The sequence below is a fragment of the Ricinus communis genome, chromosome 4 (assembly GCF_019578655.1).
Source record: "Ricinus communis isolate WT05 ecotype wild-type chromosome 4, ASM1957865v1, whole genome shotgun sequence".
NCBI lineage: Eukaryota > Viridiplantae > Streptophyta > Magnoliopsida > Malpighiales > Euphorbiaceae > Ricinus > Ricinus communis.
This window is the reverse complement of record NC_063259.1, coordinates 25,684,052-25,697,705: the sequence shown is the minus strand read 5'-3', so window position 1 is coordinate 25,697,705 and position 13,654 is coordinate 25,684,052. Positions and strand designations below refer to the sequence as shown.

The window sequence follows — 13,654 nt, the reverse complement described above, 5'->3', positions numbered from 1 at the left end:
TTAATATATTAATTAATAAATCATAGTAATGATAATAAATTTATTTAATATTATTTATACACATATAATAAATATATTAACTAATTAATCAATCACTTTTTTCATCAAATAAAGATTCTAAGTTTAAAAATATTATATTAATTATATTTTTGTCATTTATTTATAAATATAGTTATTAATTAATAATATGAGAATAAAAGGGAAAGAATCCTAAAAATTAAAATTCTATTAGGAAAGTATTCTAAACAGTGGACTTGATCTTATACGATTAATTATATTATTTATCAAACGTTTATCTGTACATAATTTATTATTGATCAAATTTTATGTATATAAATTTTTTGATTAAAGAAATGTAATTTTAATTTCTTAAAATAAAAAAAAATATTTACAATTGAAATAATAGCAACTGTTTGGACAATAAATAGATAAATAATTGATTTTATAATATATGCATAAAACAATTCCTTATTATTACATAAAATAAAATATTCATACCCACCCCCACTCCTAACAAGATGGCAATAAAATCCCTCAAGTTTATCCCTTTGTGAATATACCAAATAAATCTTTGCTCTTTTGGTAGCTTCTGTAACCTCTAAAGAGTTTTACAGATATTTGGTTGATCAAAGGAGTGGGCTACCAAACCAAACACCAAATATAAGAACAATTGTTTTCAGTAAAACCTTCTGCCATCAGAATTTCAAAGTCCCTGCTTCAAATTATAATCTTCAAGTAAAAACAGGATTAATGGACTTTCAGTTGTTGAATGATTAACTAATTGGTGAAACAGAAACATAATATATCATTCTTTTACTAGCAATATAATTAGACCACCGGTTTTTAGTCTTGTGGCTAGATATTTATTTTCGAAATTAAAGTCTCGAGTCAGATATGTCACTTTTTTAAATATGATAATTTACTTTTATAAAAAGAATGTTTTTTTTCTCTCCTCTACCACATGAATCAATTAAATGAACAACTCAGTGATTCAAAATAAGCTGCATGAAAGAACTGACAGCATAGTTAACATTAAGCATCACCCACTGCATCAGAGCACGAATCTTATAAACAAAACACAGAAACACTCTTCAAACTGCTGCTACACATGAGTATAAACTAGGGCATCTTTTACCAGGAATAATCAGCAGAGTAGAAAGCCTACATTATTGTTCGGACAATAATTGAAGTCAGTTTCATGTACATGAAACAAGAATGTGTAACGATGTTGCTATAACAACTATATAAAATTTCCATAAGCAAGACAACAAAATTGATGGTGAGGCTGTTGATGTCTTCTGTGTAACGAGTCCAGGAAAAAGGCCGACCCAGAAAAATAAAAAGCTATTTACAATGACCTGTAGCTAAAGAGGAAGAATCCTGATTATCATTCCATCGGGAATTTCAAATATGTGATGGCAATGGAGATCCTTTGATTTCATACTCATCGGCGAATTCATTTGCAGCGGCAATGGAGATCCAATGGGGCTTGTATTAACTTATAGGAGAATTCTAATGTGTTGGCAGTGGAGGTCCTCTAGGTAGGCGAAGGTTCATTCAGTGTCGATGGAGACCAGAAGGCAGGACTAGATAAAATTTGTTGTTCTGATGGAGAGGGGCTTTTTCCATATTTGATAAAAGGGAGTTCTTCTAAAGTAGTTAAAACATCAGCCATTGACGGCCGGAGTTTAGCCTCACCGATGCACTGTGAAGCAAGAAGTGCAACCATGAAAGCTCCTCTCTGAGGGTACTGGCCCTGCAACTTTGTATCCATAATCCGGAAGAGCTTGCGCCTATCACCCAGATAGGGTTTTGCCCAATCCACTAGGTTCTTTTCTATCCCAACTTTTGTTTTGTCAAGAGCTCGGCGTCCTGTCAGCAACTCCAGCAACACAACTCCAAAGCTATAGACATCACATTTTGCAGTTAGCCTACCTGCTCACCAGCAGAAGTGTTTTAATCAGTGAACTCAGGTTCATGGATTTCCTGGTGGGATGTTAAAGGACCACAAAAGGATGCTAAACAGATATACACAATAAAGCAGACGAGCAAACCTGTAGCGATATATTCAGGGGCGGCATAGCCTTGAGTACCCAGAACTTGAGTCGAGACATGAGTGTGATCACCAGTAGGGCCTGCTTTTGCCAAGCCAAAGTCTGAAAGTTTTGCATTATGTTCCTGGATACATCACAATTCAGGAAAGTTGTGAAACACTAAGCTAAAGAAAATCAAGATGAGTTATGGAACTATTAAAAGAAATTGAGGAATAGTTTAGAAACGAAAGGGCAGGAGGTGAGAGTTTCGAAACAAGTACATCCTTTGGCTACTGTTTCTTCTCTTTCTCTCCCCTTTCTCACATTAATAAATTCTGACCCTCTCACTTCTGGCTGTAAATCAGAATTTTGATCAAATTACAAATGGCAATATACTAAGCTTAAGCTTTCTAGTTCTTCAAGGCATGTCATTACACTCCTTTGAGCTTGATTCCATCTGCTCACTGTACTGAGGGATTGCTATCATTGTAGCAATTTTTTCTTCTTTTGACTACTTACCGAGTCTAAAAGGATGTTAGATGCCTTGAAATCACGATATATAATTTGCAGCTGAGAGTCATGCGGAAGGAGAGCCCACGAGCAGCATCTGTGGCAATTTTGATCCTTAGATCCCAGGACAGCGGTTGAGCCTCTCCTGCAAATAAAACAGCTGTGTATTTGAGAAGTTAAAATGTTTTTGTTGCAGGGCTTGTACATTTCATGAAGAATGTTTGCCAACTTACTTATTCACACTAGTCAGTGCTGATCAAAATTAGAATATGGATATTAAGAAAAAAAAAGGTAATTACTTTTAAACAGATGATTCTCCAGGCTGCCTTTTGACATATACTCATAGACCAAAAGCCGGTGTTCCCCTTCCAGGCAGTATCCAATAAGTTTGACAAGATTGGGATGATGAAGTTGACCAAGAAAATAGACCTCAGACTGCAACCAAGAGGCAACAATAAATGGAGCTACCCAAATATTTAAAGTGATAGTGAAGCACTTGCTAACAAAACAAGTAACCCACCACCCACTCCTTGTGACCCTGAAGAGCATCTGGTTTAAGTTTCTTGACAGCAACAACCATCCCCTGCCCAGACCTTGCAGCACCAAGGATGTGCTCATCTATCCACCCCTTGTAAACAGCACCAAATCCTCCTTCTCCAATAAAACCCTCAGGATCGAAACTTCTGGTGGCATACTTCAGGTCACTAAGCTTGAAGGCTTTCAAATGTAGGGATGACTTTAGGTGCCCTTCAAATCTTGGAGGGGGGGGGACTTGTAACTATTTTCTTTTCGAAATCTGCCAAAACTTTTGGACTAGAAAGAGCTGAATAACGCAAGTGTTTATCATAAACACTGGCAGTTCCTGCAATAGAAAGAGTTCAATAATGTGACTGAAGGTAGATATAGATGCAACCATTTCTGCATCAGAGGTAGATATAGATCCTAATTTTTCCATCAGCAGAAATATAAACAAAGATAGCAGGATAGACAAGTTGAAAAATGAGTACACCTACATATATGCAATGTATGTATATATGCATAGAACACAAGGTGTGAGTGTCATCACCCTGAAGTGTTCACTATTATTTGGTCATAGAGCAAATTGATTTAACAAGGTATGCACAAAATTATACATAAACTGAAAAATACCCTTAATTATGTATCTATTAGTAGAAATGAGTTCCTCCTTTCCAAGCATTGATTGAGAGTTGAGACACTTTATATTAAAGGAGAACAAGAATTGCATGGAAGTGAAGATTTCTGGTAGAACATTCAAACTTCATTTATGAGATCATTAAAATACTTGAAGTGTTGTGAATAAGTTGATTAACGAATTATAACCAAGGGCAAAAAGATTGATCAGAATGGAGCTAAATTAGTGAATTCTTGTATTTTATTAATTAAACAATAATTGATTTGTGTCGATGCTATCTATGGTAGACATTCTTGTCTTTTAGTATATATGGGTGCCACTGACAATATAAAAATACCACAAAACTATGAACAAATTATTGTGAAGTAATATAAACTACTAGATCAATTGTCGGTAATTACTACATGTACACTGGCAAAGAGATGAGAGAAAAGAAAAGGAGTTCGAAAGTTCAGAAAAAAGAAAGGAGTCTAAGCTCAGGAAAACCATAAGGACGGGATTAAGGGGGACTGAATCCTTCAGTTGTCTAACATTTTCCTGCAGAGCACAATCTGCATTCTATGTATAAATAATTCCATTTTCGGTGGCATTATGAAAGAAGCTTCATGTGACTATTTACTAACAATATCAGCAACAGGATTCTACCATAACAACCAACTAATGGCAATCAAATCTGTCAAAATTAGCAGGACACTACAGTGGCATATCATAATGAAGAAATATGGAAATCAGAAGAAGCAATCATCAGGTGGTACAAGCCCATAATAACTAGAGACTAGAAAAGGCCATTATCCATCGGAAGCATGACTTGAATGTAAAATTAGCAATGAGAATAAGCAGTTTCTTTCAATAAAATCCGAAGTCTAAAACTGGACAGAGGAATCGCAAATAAATAGAATTCTTGGGAAAAAAAGAAAAAACACAAGAGAACAGATTGCATGGAATCAACGGAAGAACAAAATGGAAACGGAAATGGTACCAGAAATGGTGCTCTTATAGGCCAAGGGTCCCTCCTTTTTATTCCTACGGGCTCCGCAACAATTCCCCATCAAAAGACTCTCCTTTCTCTTGCTCAGTAATCAATATACGAAAGAAACAAACAAACAGACAAAGAAAACCCAATTAAATTAATAGTGGTAAAAGAATCTGAGACTAAGGCTCATTTTCTTCTCTATGCTTCCTGTTCTTCTCTTCTTCTAAGTGAAGCGAGGCAGAGAAGAACACGAAGACATAAGAAGAGACTTTCCCTTAATTATTTTATTATTATTTTGATACAATTTATGAAGCAGAGAGACGGTTTTAGATGAACAACTGATTAAAACCAAACTAACGATAATAAGAAACTTTACGAAAAAAGCGGGAAGCATCGCTGTTGCTATTATGACCAAAATGCCCTTTTAAATTACTTTGGTGTAAAGGACCAAGACATACTTGTGTTTATGTGGACTTGCAATAGGCTGAAGGAGGGTAGTTTTGACCATGCGGCTTAAGTTAATCGTTTTGTGTATTTCCATGATGTAAGACAAGGGTAGTGCTCAAATCAATTGTTTAGATTGTTTGTTAATTTACTTCCACAAACTAATCAAGATTAAGAAAAAATTAATTATTTTTAACATACCCATTGGCAGTTTTGTGGAGTCATAGCTCTTCCATTTTTCTAAATTTAAACAGGTATTTACTTGATTAATTAACACACTTAAAAATATTAGCAGTTTGGTTATTGAAGCTTTTGAAATGTATTCAAACTCTTGCATTTTATGAAAGCAAATAAGAGGAAAAAAGAAGAAGAACAAATTAGAGTAATTTCAATTAGAGAGGGGTTTACTTTTATTTCAGATCAAATGATGCTTCAGCCAATACAATTATAAGGTGAAAGGTAAGATTATTTCAAAAATGATGGCCAAAGTTCAAGATTTAATCTCATCCAACTAAAAAAATACATATGTTGTTAAATTTAAAATATGTCTACTGTATATAAAAACTATATATATTATTTATTAATATTAATAAAACCTCGCTTAATAAATAAGACAAGCTCTAGCAAAGTAAAGAACTGGTCATTAGAGATAGGGTTAGACTTATTTATATGGTTAAAAAGTTAATTTCTAAATATTAATAGTAGCACACTTAAGCTCATATAAACACATCATATGTACAATTAATTTTTAATGTGAGATGAGAGGTTGGAATTAGAATTAGGATGTGTTAGGATGGCTTATTTTTATGATTTACTAATTTAATAAATTAAATTATTTATTAATAAAATTCTAAAGCAATTTCGATTAAGAAAAGAACTTACTAATAATAAAATTTTAAATTTAATAGAATTATTTAGATAAAAGCTTTAGACATCTTTTATGAAAATTTAAACTAACAATTAATAATAAAATTATTATCAATAATATGTATTAGGATTAAGAAAAAGAAGTACTTATTAATTAAGTATATAATTTCAGATAATAACCGTTTAAATTAATAATTAAAAATAAAATAAAATTCAAAAAGTAACTGTATTAGGATTAACTATGAGGATAAAAAAATATTACAAATTTAAATTAGAATATTCTAAGACAAATTGATAATAATCTTTCAAGAAATTTAACTCCCAAAATTGAATTTGCATATAACTGGGGAGAAGATGCGTGTGAAAATGCGATGATTGGGCCTAGTACCCATAGGCTGTATCCATTTATCCCAGGCCCTCCTTCTATCTCTAGTCGTGAATTAAAAAAAATTTAGAGTCACTTGTACACAGGGTTTTGCTAAGGTACCACCTTGGTTATCACTATAACTTTATTTTTTAATTATAGATTACTAGTTGATATTATTTATTTATTTTAGATAATATAAACTGTCAACAAATTTATAATTATACCACTTAATAAATAAATGATACATATTATATTATAATATAATATAATATAATATAATATAATTGCTAATCTAGTATTCTACACCGCACATGCTTTAGGTCCACCTAGCAATTTTGTCTTTACTATTATAAGTAGGGTTACGCATGGATCTCAATAATTTCCGTCTAAACTAAATAACTGCATCGAAAGTATTAAAATCGAAATAATCAAAAAAATTTATAGCTAAACTAAACTGATCTAATAATATTTTACTATCACGGTATGGTATTAGTTCTTTAGTAATAACTGTACCATAACCGTATCAAAATCAAGCCATTTTGTACTGACCTGGACCTAACTGTAGAATTAAATTTTTATATATATTTATTAATAATTATATATATTATATAAATAATACCTAAAAATATTAACTATATTACTATATATTTTATATTCTATAAGAAAACATATATATATATATATATATATATATATATATATATATAATATTTATTCTGTAGTGTATATCACTAATTTATTATATACTTAAGTTTTAATTTCTTTTTCACTAATACCATCTACTACAACAGCCAGCCGCATATTTCAAATCTCAATTTATAGGCTTATTCTCTCATAATTAAGCTCTCAATTCACATACCCTAAGCCAACCGCATCTCTCACACTTAAAGCCAGCCGCATATTTCAAATCTCAATTTATAGGCTTATTCTCTCATAATTAAGCTCTCAATTCACAGACCCTAAGCCAACCGCATCTCTCACACTTAAAATTAGACTTCTATTTTAGTGCAATATAAAGTATATACTTTTTTATTTTAATGCAAGTCATCTGCAAAATATCATTATGCTAGCAATAGTGAATTGTTTAATAGTTTATATTTGAATACTAAATTATTATATTTGCAAGTGGATTAAATTGTAAAGCAAGTTGTTCAAGAATGTGATTGCAATTCTATTGAATTCCAATTTTTATACTAGTTTCATTGTATGTCAATCGTATTTTTTTTAACATATTTGATTAAAGGTAAGATTTAAAATTATATTTTCTCTAAATGTTAGAAAAGAAAATAGCATCAAACCGAAATAGCATCAAACCGAATTGTATTGAACTGAAAAAATTAATTCAATATAGTATGGTGCCATTTATTTTTGGTACGGTACTGATACTTTAAATTTTAAAAGAATTGAGATTTAATACAGTACTGGTGATTTATAAATAACTGAATTGGAACGATCCGTGCTCAACCCTAACCGTAAACGTTTCGATGTGCAAACATACACAAAACTAGAAATTAATTTATATGGAACTAAAATATAAGAAATATATAAAAAAGAATATAAAGGAAGGAATAGTAATAATTTGGTGAATAGAATAAAATTTAGTAATATATGAGAATTTAAATTAAATAACTAAAATATATCACTGAAATTTAATTAAATTACAGGGGCAAAACTATAAATTTAAATATTTTTATGGTGTATTGCTAACTAATTTTTAAAATTTAATATAAAATTTTATCATTGAGAAGAATCCTAAGAGCCCATAGCCCCTTCATTCATCAACATAGTTCCGGCTGAGCACAAAAGCACTTCTATTTCAGACAAAATTTATCCTTGCTACTTTTTTTTTTTTTCTTCCATAGAAAATTACATTACTGTCTATCTACTAGTTGAATGATTGAATTGTTGTTGTTTCCCTATGCTGTGAGTTAAAACTTATAGTTTTATTAATGGAAAATTCTTGCTTAGGCTTGTATATATTTTCATTTATATACCAAATCGATAGATAATTGATATATATCTATTAGTTTTAAATAATGAAGTATGTGTAAAACATTAAATACCAAAATATAGAACATTCATACATACGTGTCAGTCTCCTATTAGTTGTAGAGTATACACCAAGTCTAGATAAAAATCTCATCTTATTAATATCAGTTGTCTTTTTTTTTTTGTTGAAAAAATATATCAATTGTCTTGTCCGAATGAGTTTCACTGATCATATAGAAAATCAATTATGTAACTGTGGAAGAAGACCAATAAGAGAAGAAGAAATTATATTGATTTCAGTAAAATTCTTTCTTACCTTTTCTTTCCCTAGTAATGTAATATGGTTGGTGATTTTCTACTGCAACTGAAAGATATAAATATTTAAAATCCAAAAGTAGTCAATTTGATCTGTGATATATATTTAGGGACATGAATACTGGTCTGGCTTAAATGATTTTGAAGCTTGTACATTATTTTTAGCTTTAACTTTGCTCCATTTGATACACTTCGCCAATCCTTTAGATATTCAATTGATTTAAGAAAAGTGTTTGTCTAGGGTGTATGTCTACACATACACCAAATAACATTAAGACTAGAGAAACTTATCCTGATTTGGTTCTCACAGCAATCTGTATTTTGAACCAATTAATCTTTAGAGAAACTATTTTCTTGATTTGATTGTCGCAGCAATTTATGTTTTGAACCAATTAATTTCAAAACTGATAATGAGATAATTTGATTTTTTTTTTTCTTTAAGATAATATAACTTTATTTTCGAGAAATTTCTTATGAACTAGCTTTTACAAGTGAATAATGAATATCTCGATTTTAGTTTTTCAGGTCAATAATTGAATTTATGTTTCTCACATAATCATATAATACCCAAAATAATTTTTAGTACATGTGAATTATCTATATATAGTTTGATTATATTTTGAATTAAAGATCCTGTATATATATATATAGTGGAGGACAAAGTCAATGCTGCTTATCTCGTTGCAGCTTTTGTAGTTGCTTTGAGTGCATGAGGCAGAAGTACCCATACTCCCAACAAAGAAGAAGAAGAAGAAGAAGATCAGAATATAATATAACCCATACTCCCAACAAATATGGAGAGGAGTACCTCAATGTACTTTTCTCTATGTGTATATATAGGTTTCTAGATGGCCTACCTTTTGTTTTGGGAACTGAGTGCAGTGGAGGGCAGTGGCAGTAGAGGGCAGGCAATGGTTAGTATAGTTAGTGGTTTGGCATCCAGGTTACCCACACCCACAATGGACAAGATGCTCCAATACATATATATATATAGATATTCTAATGCAAAAGTTGATCACGTATACTAAGTAATTTATAAAGTGCCTTGTACAATTTTCCTAAGAAGGGGTATATATAAGAGAGTGTCTGTATATTTTACTAGTTATCTTGATAAAGTCTCATCCGCATCCAATATTCTTAGTAGATCCAATCTGAGAGTAGAAATTGGCAAGTTCATCATATGTCAGCAAAATGGAAGCCCTAGCTAACCCTTTTATTATATTCCTCAGCCTGACAATCTGACCATTAAAGTTTGCAAACAAAGAAAGAAGGAAAGAAAAAGGATTTCTCTAATCATTAAACAAGCACCCCATATTGATCATCAGTACTCTATTAATAATGATTAAAAATAACCTAGAAAATTAAGATCATTAAGAAAAGTAAAAAGATCGCATAAGCAGTGCAAAATTAACTAACAATTATTCACTATATTCTCTCTCTATTGCATAAGTAAATTCCTAATTATAGCAGCTTGGGCAGTGTCAGTAGTTGCCAATAGCTCTGAGAGCCGCTCGCTAAGATCATCAACTTCTCTGTGCAAGCTTCTGATATAGTTGCAAGTCTCCTGCAACACCTTCGCAGCTGAAACCTGTATAAACAATCAATTCAAAACAAGTTTTAAAATTTGACTTGGGTACTTAATTAACTAAGTTTTTTTTTTAATTCTTTTGGTCTATGCCCTGCCCCATGAAATTGAATTAAGTGAAACATTAAAATTGCAAATATTTTAGCGTCATGAATTATGCATAGATCTTAACTACTGATGCAAAAGCCAAGCTGAAAAAGGATAAATTCCTAAAACAACTTCTTGAAACTTGAGTGTAACAAAATTGCACCCCTCGTGCTTTCTACATACATGGGACATGTCCACTTTTCCCTTTCTCAGTTCAATTTTTCTTTTGGTCCTTGATGGATAAATACAGAAAGATTCCAGCAAGATTGAGTGGGAAGTTAACTAGGTATAAACTGAACATACTTCACGAGTAAACCTAGACTTTCTTTTCTTGATCACACTAATGAGTACTACTAAAAGGAAGTACATATTAATTACTAGAGGTTCCAAATCTTCGTTTTCTTTTCTTGTTTCTTTCCACAAGTTAACAAGAGAAGTATCTAAAAAGAAAAGCTTAACATAAAAAAGTTCAATAATTTAGGTTAAGCAAGAAATTAGAAACAAAGACCTAAAAGAAGAGGAAGATTGGAAGACATAGAGTAAGTAGTGACAAGTACAAAAGTTCAGTATTATAACCTTGTCAGAACGCCTATTACGAATCTCAGGAAGAAGCTGTTGTAACTTGGAAACAAGATCAAGGATCTGATCATCAGTGATTCTCGAACTTCCTGATGGTCTTGATCGGGATCTTCTGCTAGACATCTTATAAAATAAACGATATATAAAAGATTAATGGAAAAAACTATATGATAAGCTCGGAGAAGAAAGGAGAAAAAAAAAAAGAAAACAACCTAGGGAGAACTTAAAAGAAGGGAGCAGTACAGAAGAGGGAGAGACAGGTGATTATGGAAGAAGTGATGATTGATGGTTTGAAGTAAAGAAGATAAAAATGAAATAGAGAGAAAGAGCACAAAAACACAAGTAGTGGGTGTTGGAGAGAGTGGAGAGGAGTAGAGTTGCATGGGAGAAAGAAGTGGGCTATTTAAATAGGGTTTTTGGAGAGACAGAGACAGTGCTTGTGTATATGTGAGTGTGAGAGAGATTTCTAGAGATACGCCATACTGTCTGTGTTCCCTTAGTCGGAGAGTTTTGATGCCTGTAGCTAAGCTTTTCTGAGAGGGAGAGAAGTGCTACTGTGCTTGGTTTTGAGCTAACAAGTGTGTGTGTCAGCCTCTACACGCAATACCATGTTATTTTATTATCTCCCAACAGTCTTAATTCTGTTTTTTTTCTCCTTTACTGAATAAAATATTGGAGTTATATTCTGAGTATTTCTTTTTAGTGAAAATTTAGCTTTATTCATTTTTTTTTATTGTCATATGCATCTAGGCAGATACTACGATCCTGCTATCAAACACCATTTTTATTAGATAAATTCTCAATTAGAATTCAAAATAAGTGTCTATCTTTTTAGGTGAATGGTACCCAATCTTCCTGAATATGTCCATTGCGAAAAAAAGATGTTTAATTTGCATAATAATGACTTAATCTATGATAAACCAAATGGTAACTGTCCATTCTCCAATTACTTGCAAATTAAGCAAATCAATCAACATATACTTACAACCAATTTTTTTAAAAAAAATAAAATAAAATTATTCAACCAAAATTATATGTTGAAACCTACTATTTAAAATAACATTGCTCGTTTCAAAAAAAATATATTTTTTAATTGAGCCAATACATTGTAAGATAAAATATGAAATATAAGGTTTTTCTATAAATCTGTTTTTAATCTAACTCCAATAAATATTATTCATAAAAAAATTGATACTTTCTAATTTCGGATGGTCTACCAAACAATAATAAAAAATTTAAAATCTCATCATTAATTTTTTTACATTTTAAAAAATATAATCTAATATTCAATCGAACTCATGTAATAAAAAGAGAATGTGAAAAGAGACTTAGGCTTAGGCCACAAACAAAACTGGTAAGAGGTTCATAAATAAATTTGACTGGTCAAAGAGGTGAAAGCTAAAAGCAACACACCATGTTCTTTGTCCGAAGCATATGCACACCACCGCACGTGGTTTATAACTCGGAGGCCCAAGCGTTACGCCCACCCGGTTCCTCCGCAAATAAAGATCCATATTTTATATTATAATATTGTTTTTTTATACTTTTCTATTTGTTACCTTACTATATATTGAGTATTTTTCTGAGGTCATTGGCAGTTATAAAGTGAAACCCGAATCTCTAAAAAAAAAAAAAAAAAAGGAAATTTAATTTGTCATATTGATTAAAGAAAATGGCCATGAAGTGATTCCTTCACATCATTTTGCTAAAAAAAGAGAAATATCAAGTCAAGTATATATATGTATATGTGGTAGGGTGAATTTAACAATTGAAATAATGCGCCTCCACTGTACTTGTTCGATATATATATATTAGATTGTCTTCCAAGCATGTTCCTGTGTTTTCATTTACTATGGCCACTTTGTTTAAAATTTTCCAAATTTGGGTCAAAATAGAATAAATTATTATAAATAAAATTAATTAAATAATATATATATTATTATATTTATATTGATTTAATTTGAACTATGAATTGCTAATACTAACATATAAATTAATTAATATAAATATTATAATTATAATAATTATTATATATAATTAATTTTATCAAATTAAACTAATTTAAAAATTCTTTTAATAAATACTGCAATATTTGCTAATATATATATAAGGCTCACATGGGTATAAATTGCCTTTCAGTTAGAATGAGAATAAAGTAAGAATGAGCACACACACACATATGTATTTTTCTTTTTATATTTTTTATAAATATAATTCTTACCGGTTCATGATGTATTTATAAAATTAATTTATTTTTAAAAATATTAAGAGATAATTTAGTAAAATATAAATAGGTGGAATGTGTAATGTTTTCCATTTTATAAACTAATTATTTTCATACTTCGAATTTGTGAGATTTAAGTTATTAAAAGAGTAAATTCACCGGTTGCACTAAAGCCCGGCTTGCAGATATTTATATATATAATCTGTTACTAAAATATTAAACATGGAAGTTAGCAAATCAAACATCTAGACAGGAAGACGTAGCCAGCATTCCTGTTAAAATCCTGGCAATGGAGTTAGGGCTCTGAACCATTGTTTAGACATTCATATTGAACATAATGTTTGCGATTCATTTACTGGTTGAAAAGATAAATAAAATAAAATAATGTCTGTCATTCAAATAGAAGCATTAAAAAGAAGAAGAACATGTAAAACTTGAACACAAAATCAATTGAAGTAATTTCTTTTAGTTGTTTTATTCTAAACTTGATAATCCGGTGATTCTTTAGGAACTGAATTCGAGTGGAGT

General features: G+C 30.8%; 2 protein-coding genes across 2 annotated transcripts; both read right to left on the bottom strand.

Moving 5' to 3' along the window:
- Positions 1 to 1,078: 1,078 nt before the first annotated feature.
- On the bottom strand, positions 1,079 to 4,984 carry LOC8277392 (probable serine/threonine-protein kinase PBL3). Its single transcript, XM_025158317.2, is given in 7 exon segments — positions 1,079 to 1,935; positions 2,055 to 2,178; positions 2,553 to 2,617; positions 2,620 to 2,688; positions 2,843 to 2,978; positions 3,064 to 3,405; positions 4,676 to 4,984. Coding segments are annotated over 6 exon segments (852 nt in total). The 5' UTR covers positions 3,124 to 3,405; positions 4,676 to 4,984; the 3' UTR covers positions 1,079 to 1,537.
- A 4,932-nt stretch (positions 4,985 to 9,916) lies between these two features.
- LOC8277393 (transcription factor PRE6) lies at positions 9,917 to 11,758 on the bottom strand. Its single transcript, XM_002511505.4, has 2 exons — positions 10,900 to 11,758; positions 9,917 to 10,239 (listed from the first exon to the last, which is right to left on the bottom strand). Exons 1-2 carry the CDS (start codon positions 11,023 to 11,025, stop codon positions 10,090 to 10,092), a joined length of 276 nt encoding a protein of 91 aa, XP_002511551.1. The 5' UTR covers positions 11,026 to 11,758; the 3' UTR covers positions 9,917 to 10,089.
- Positions 11,759 to 13,654: the final 1,896 nt, after the last annotated feature.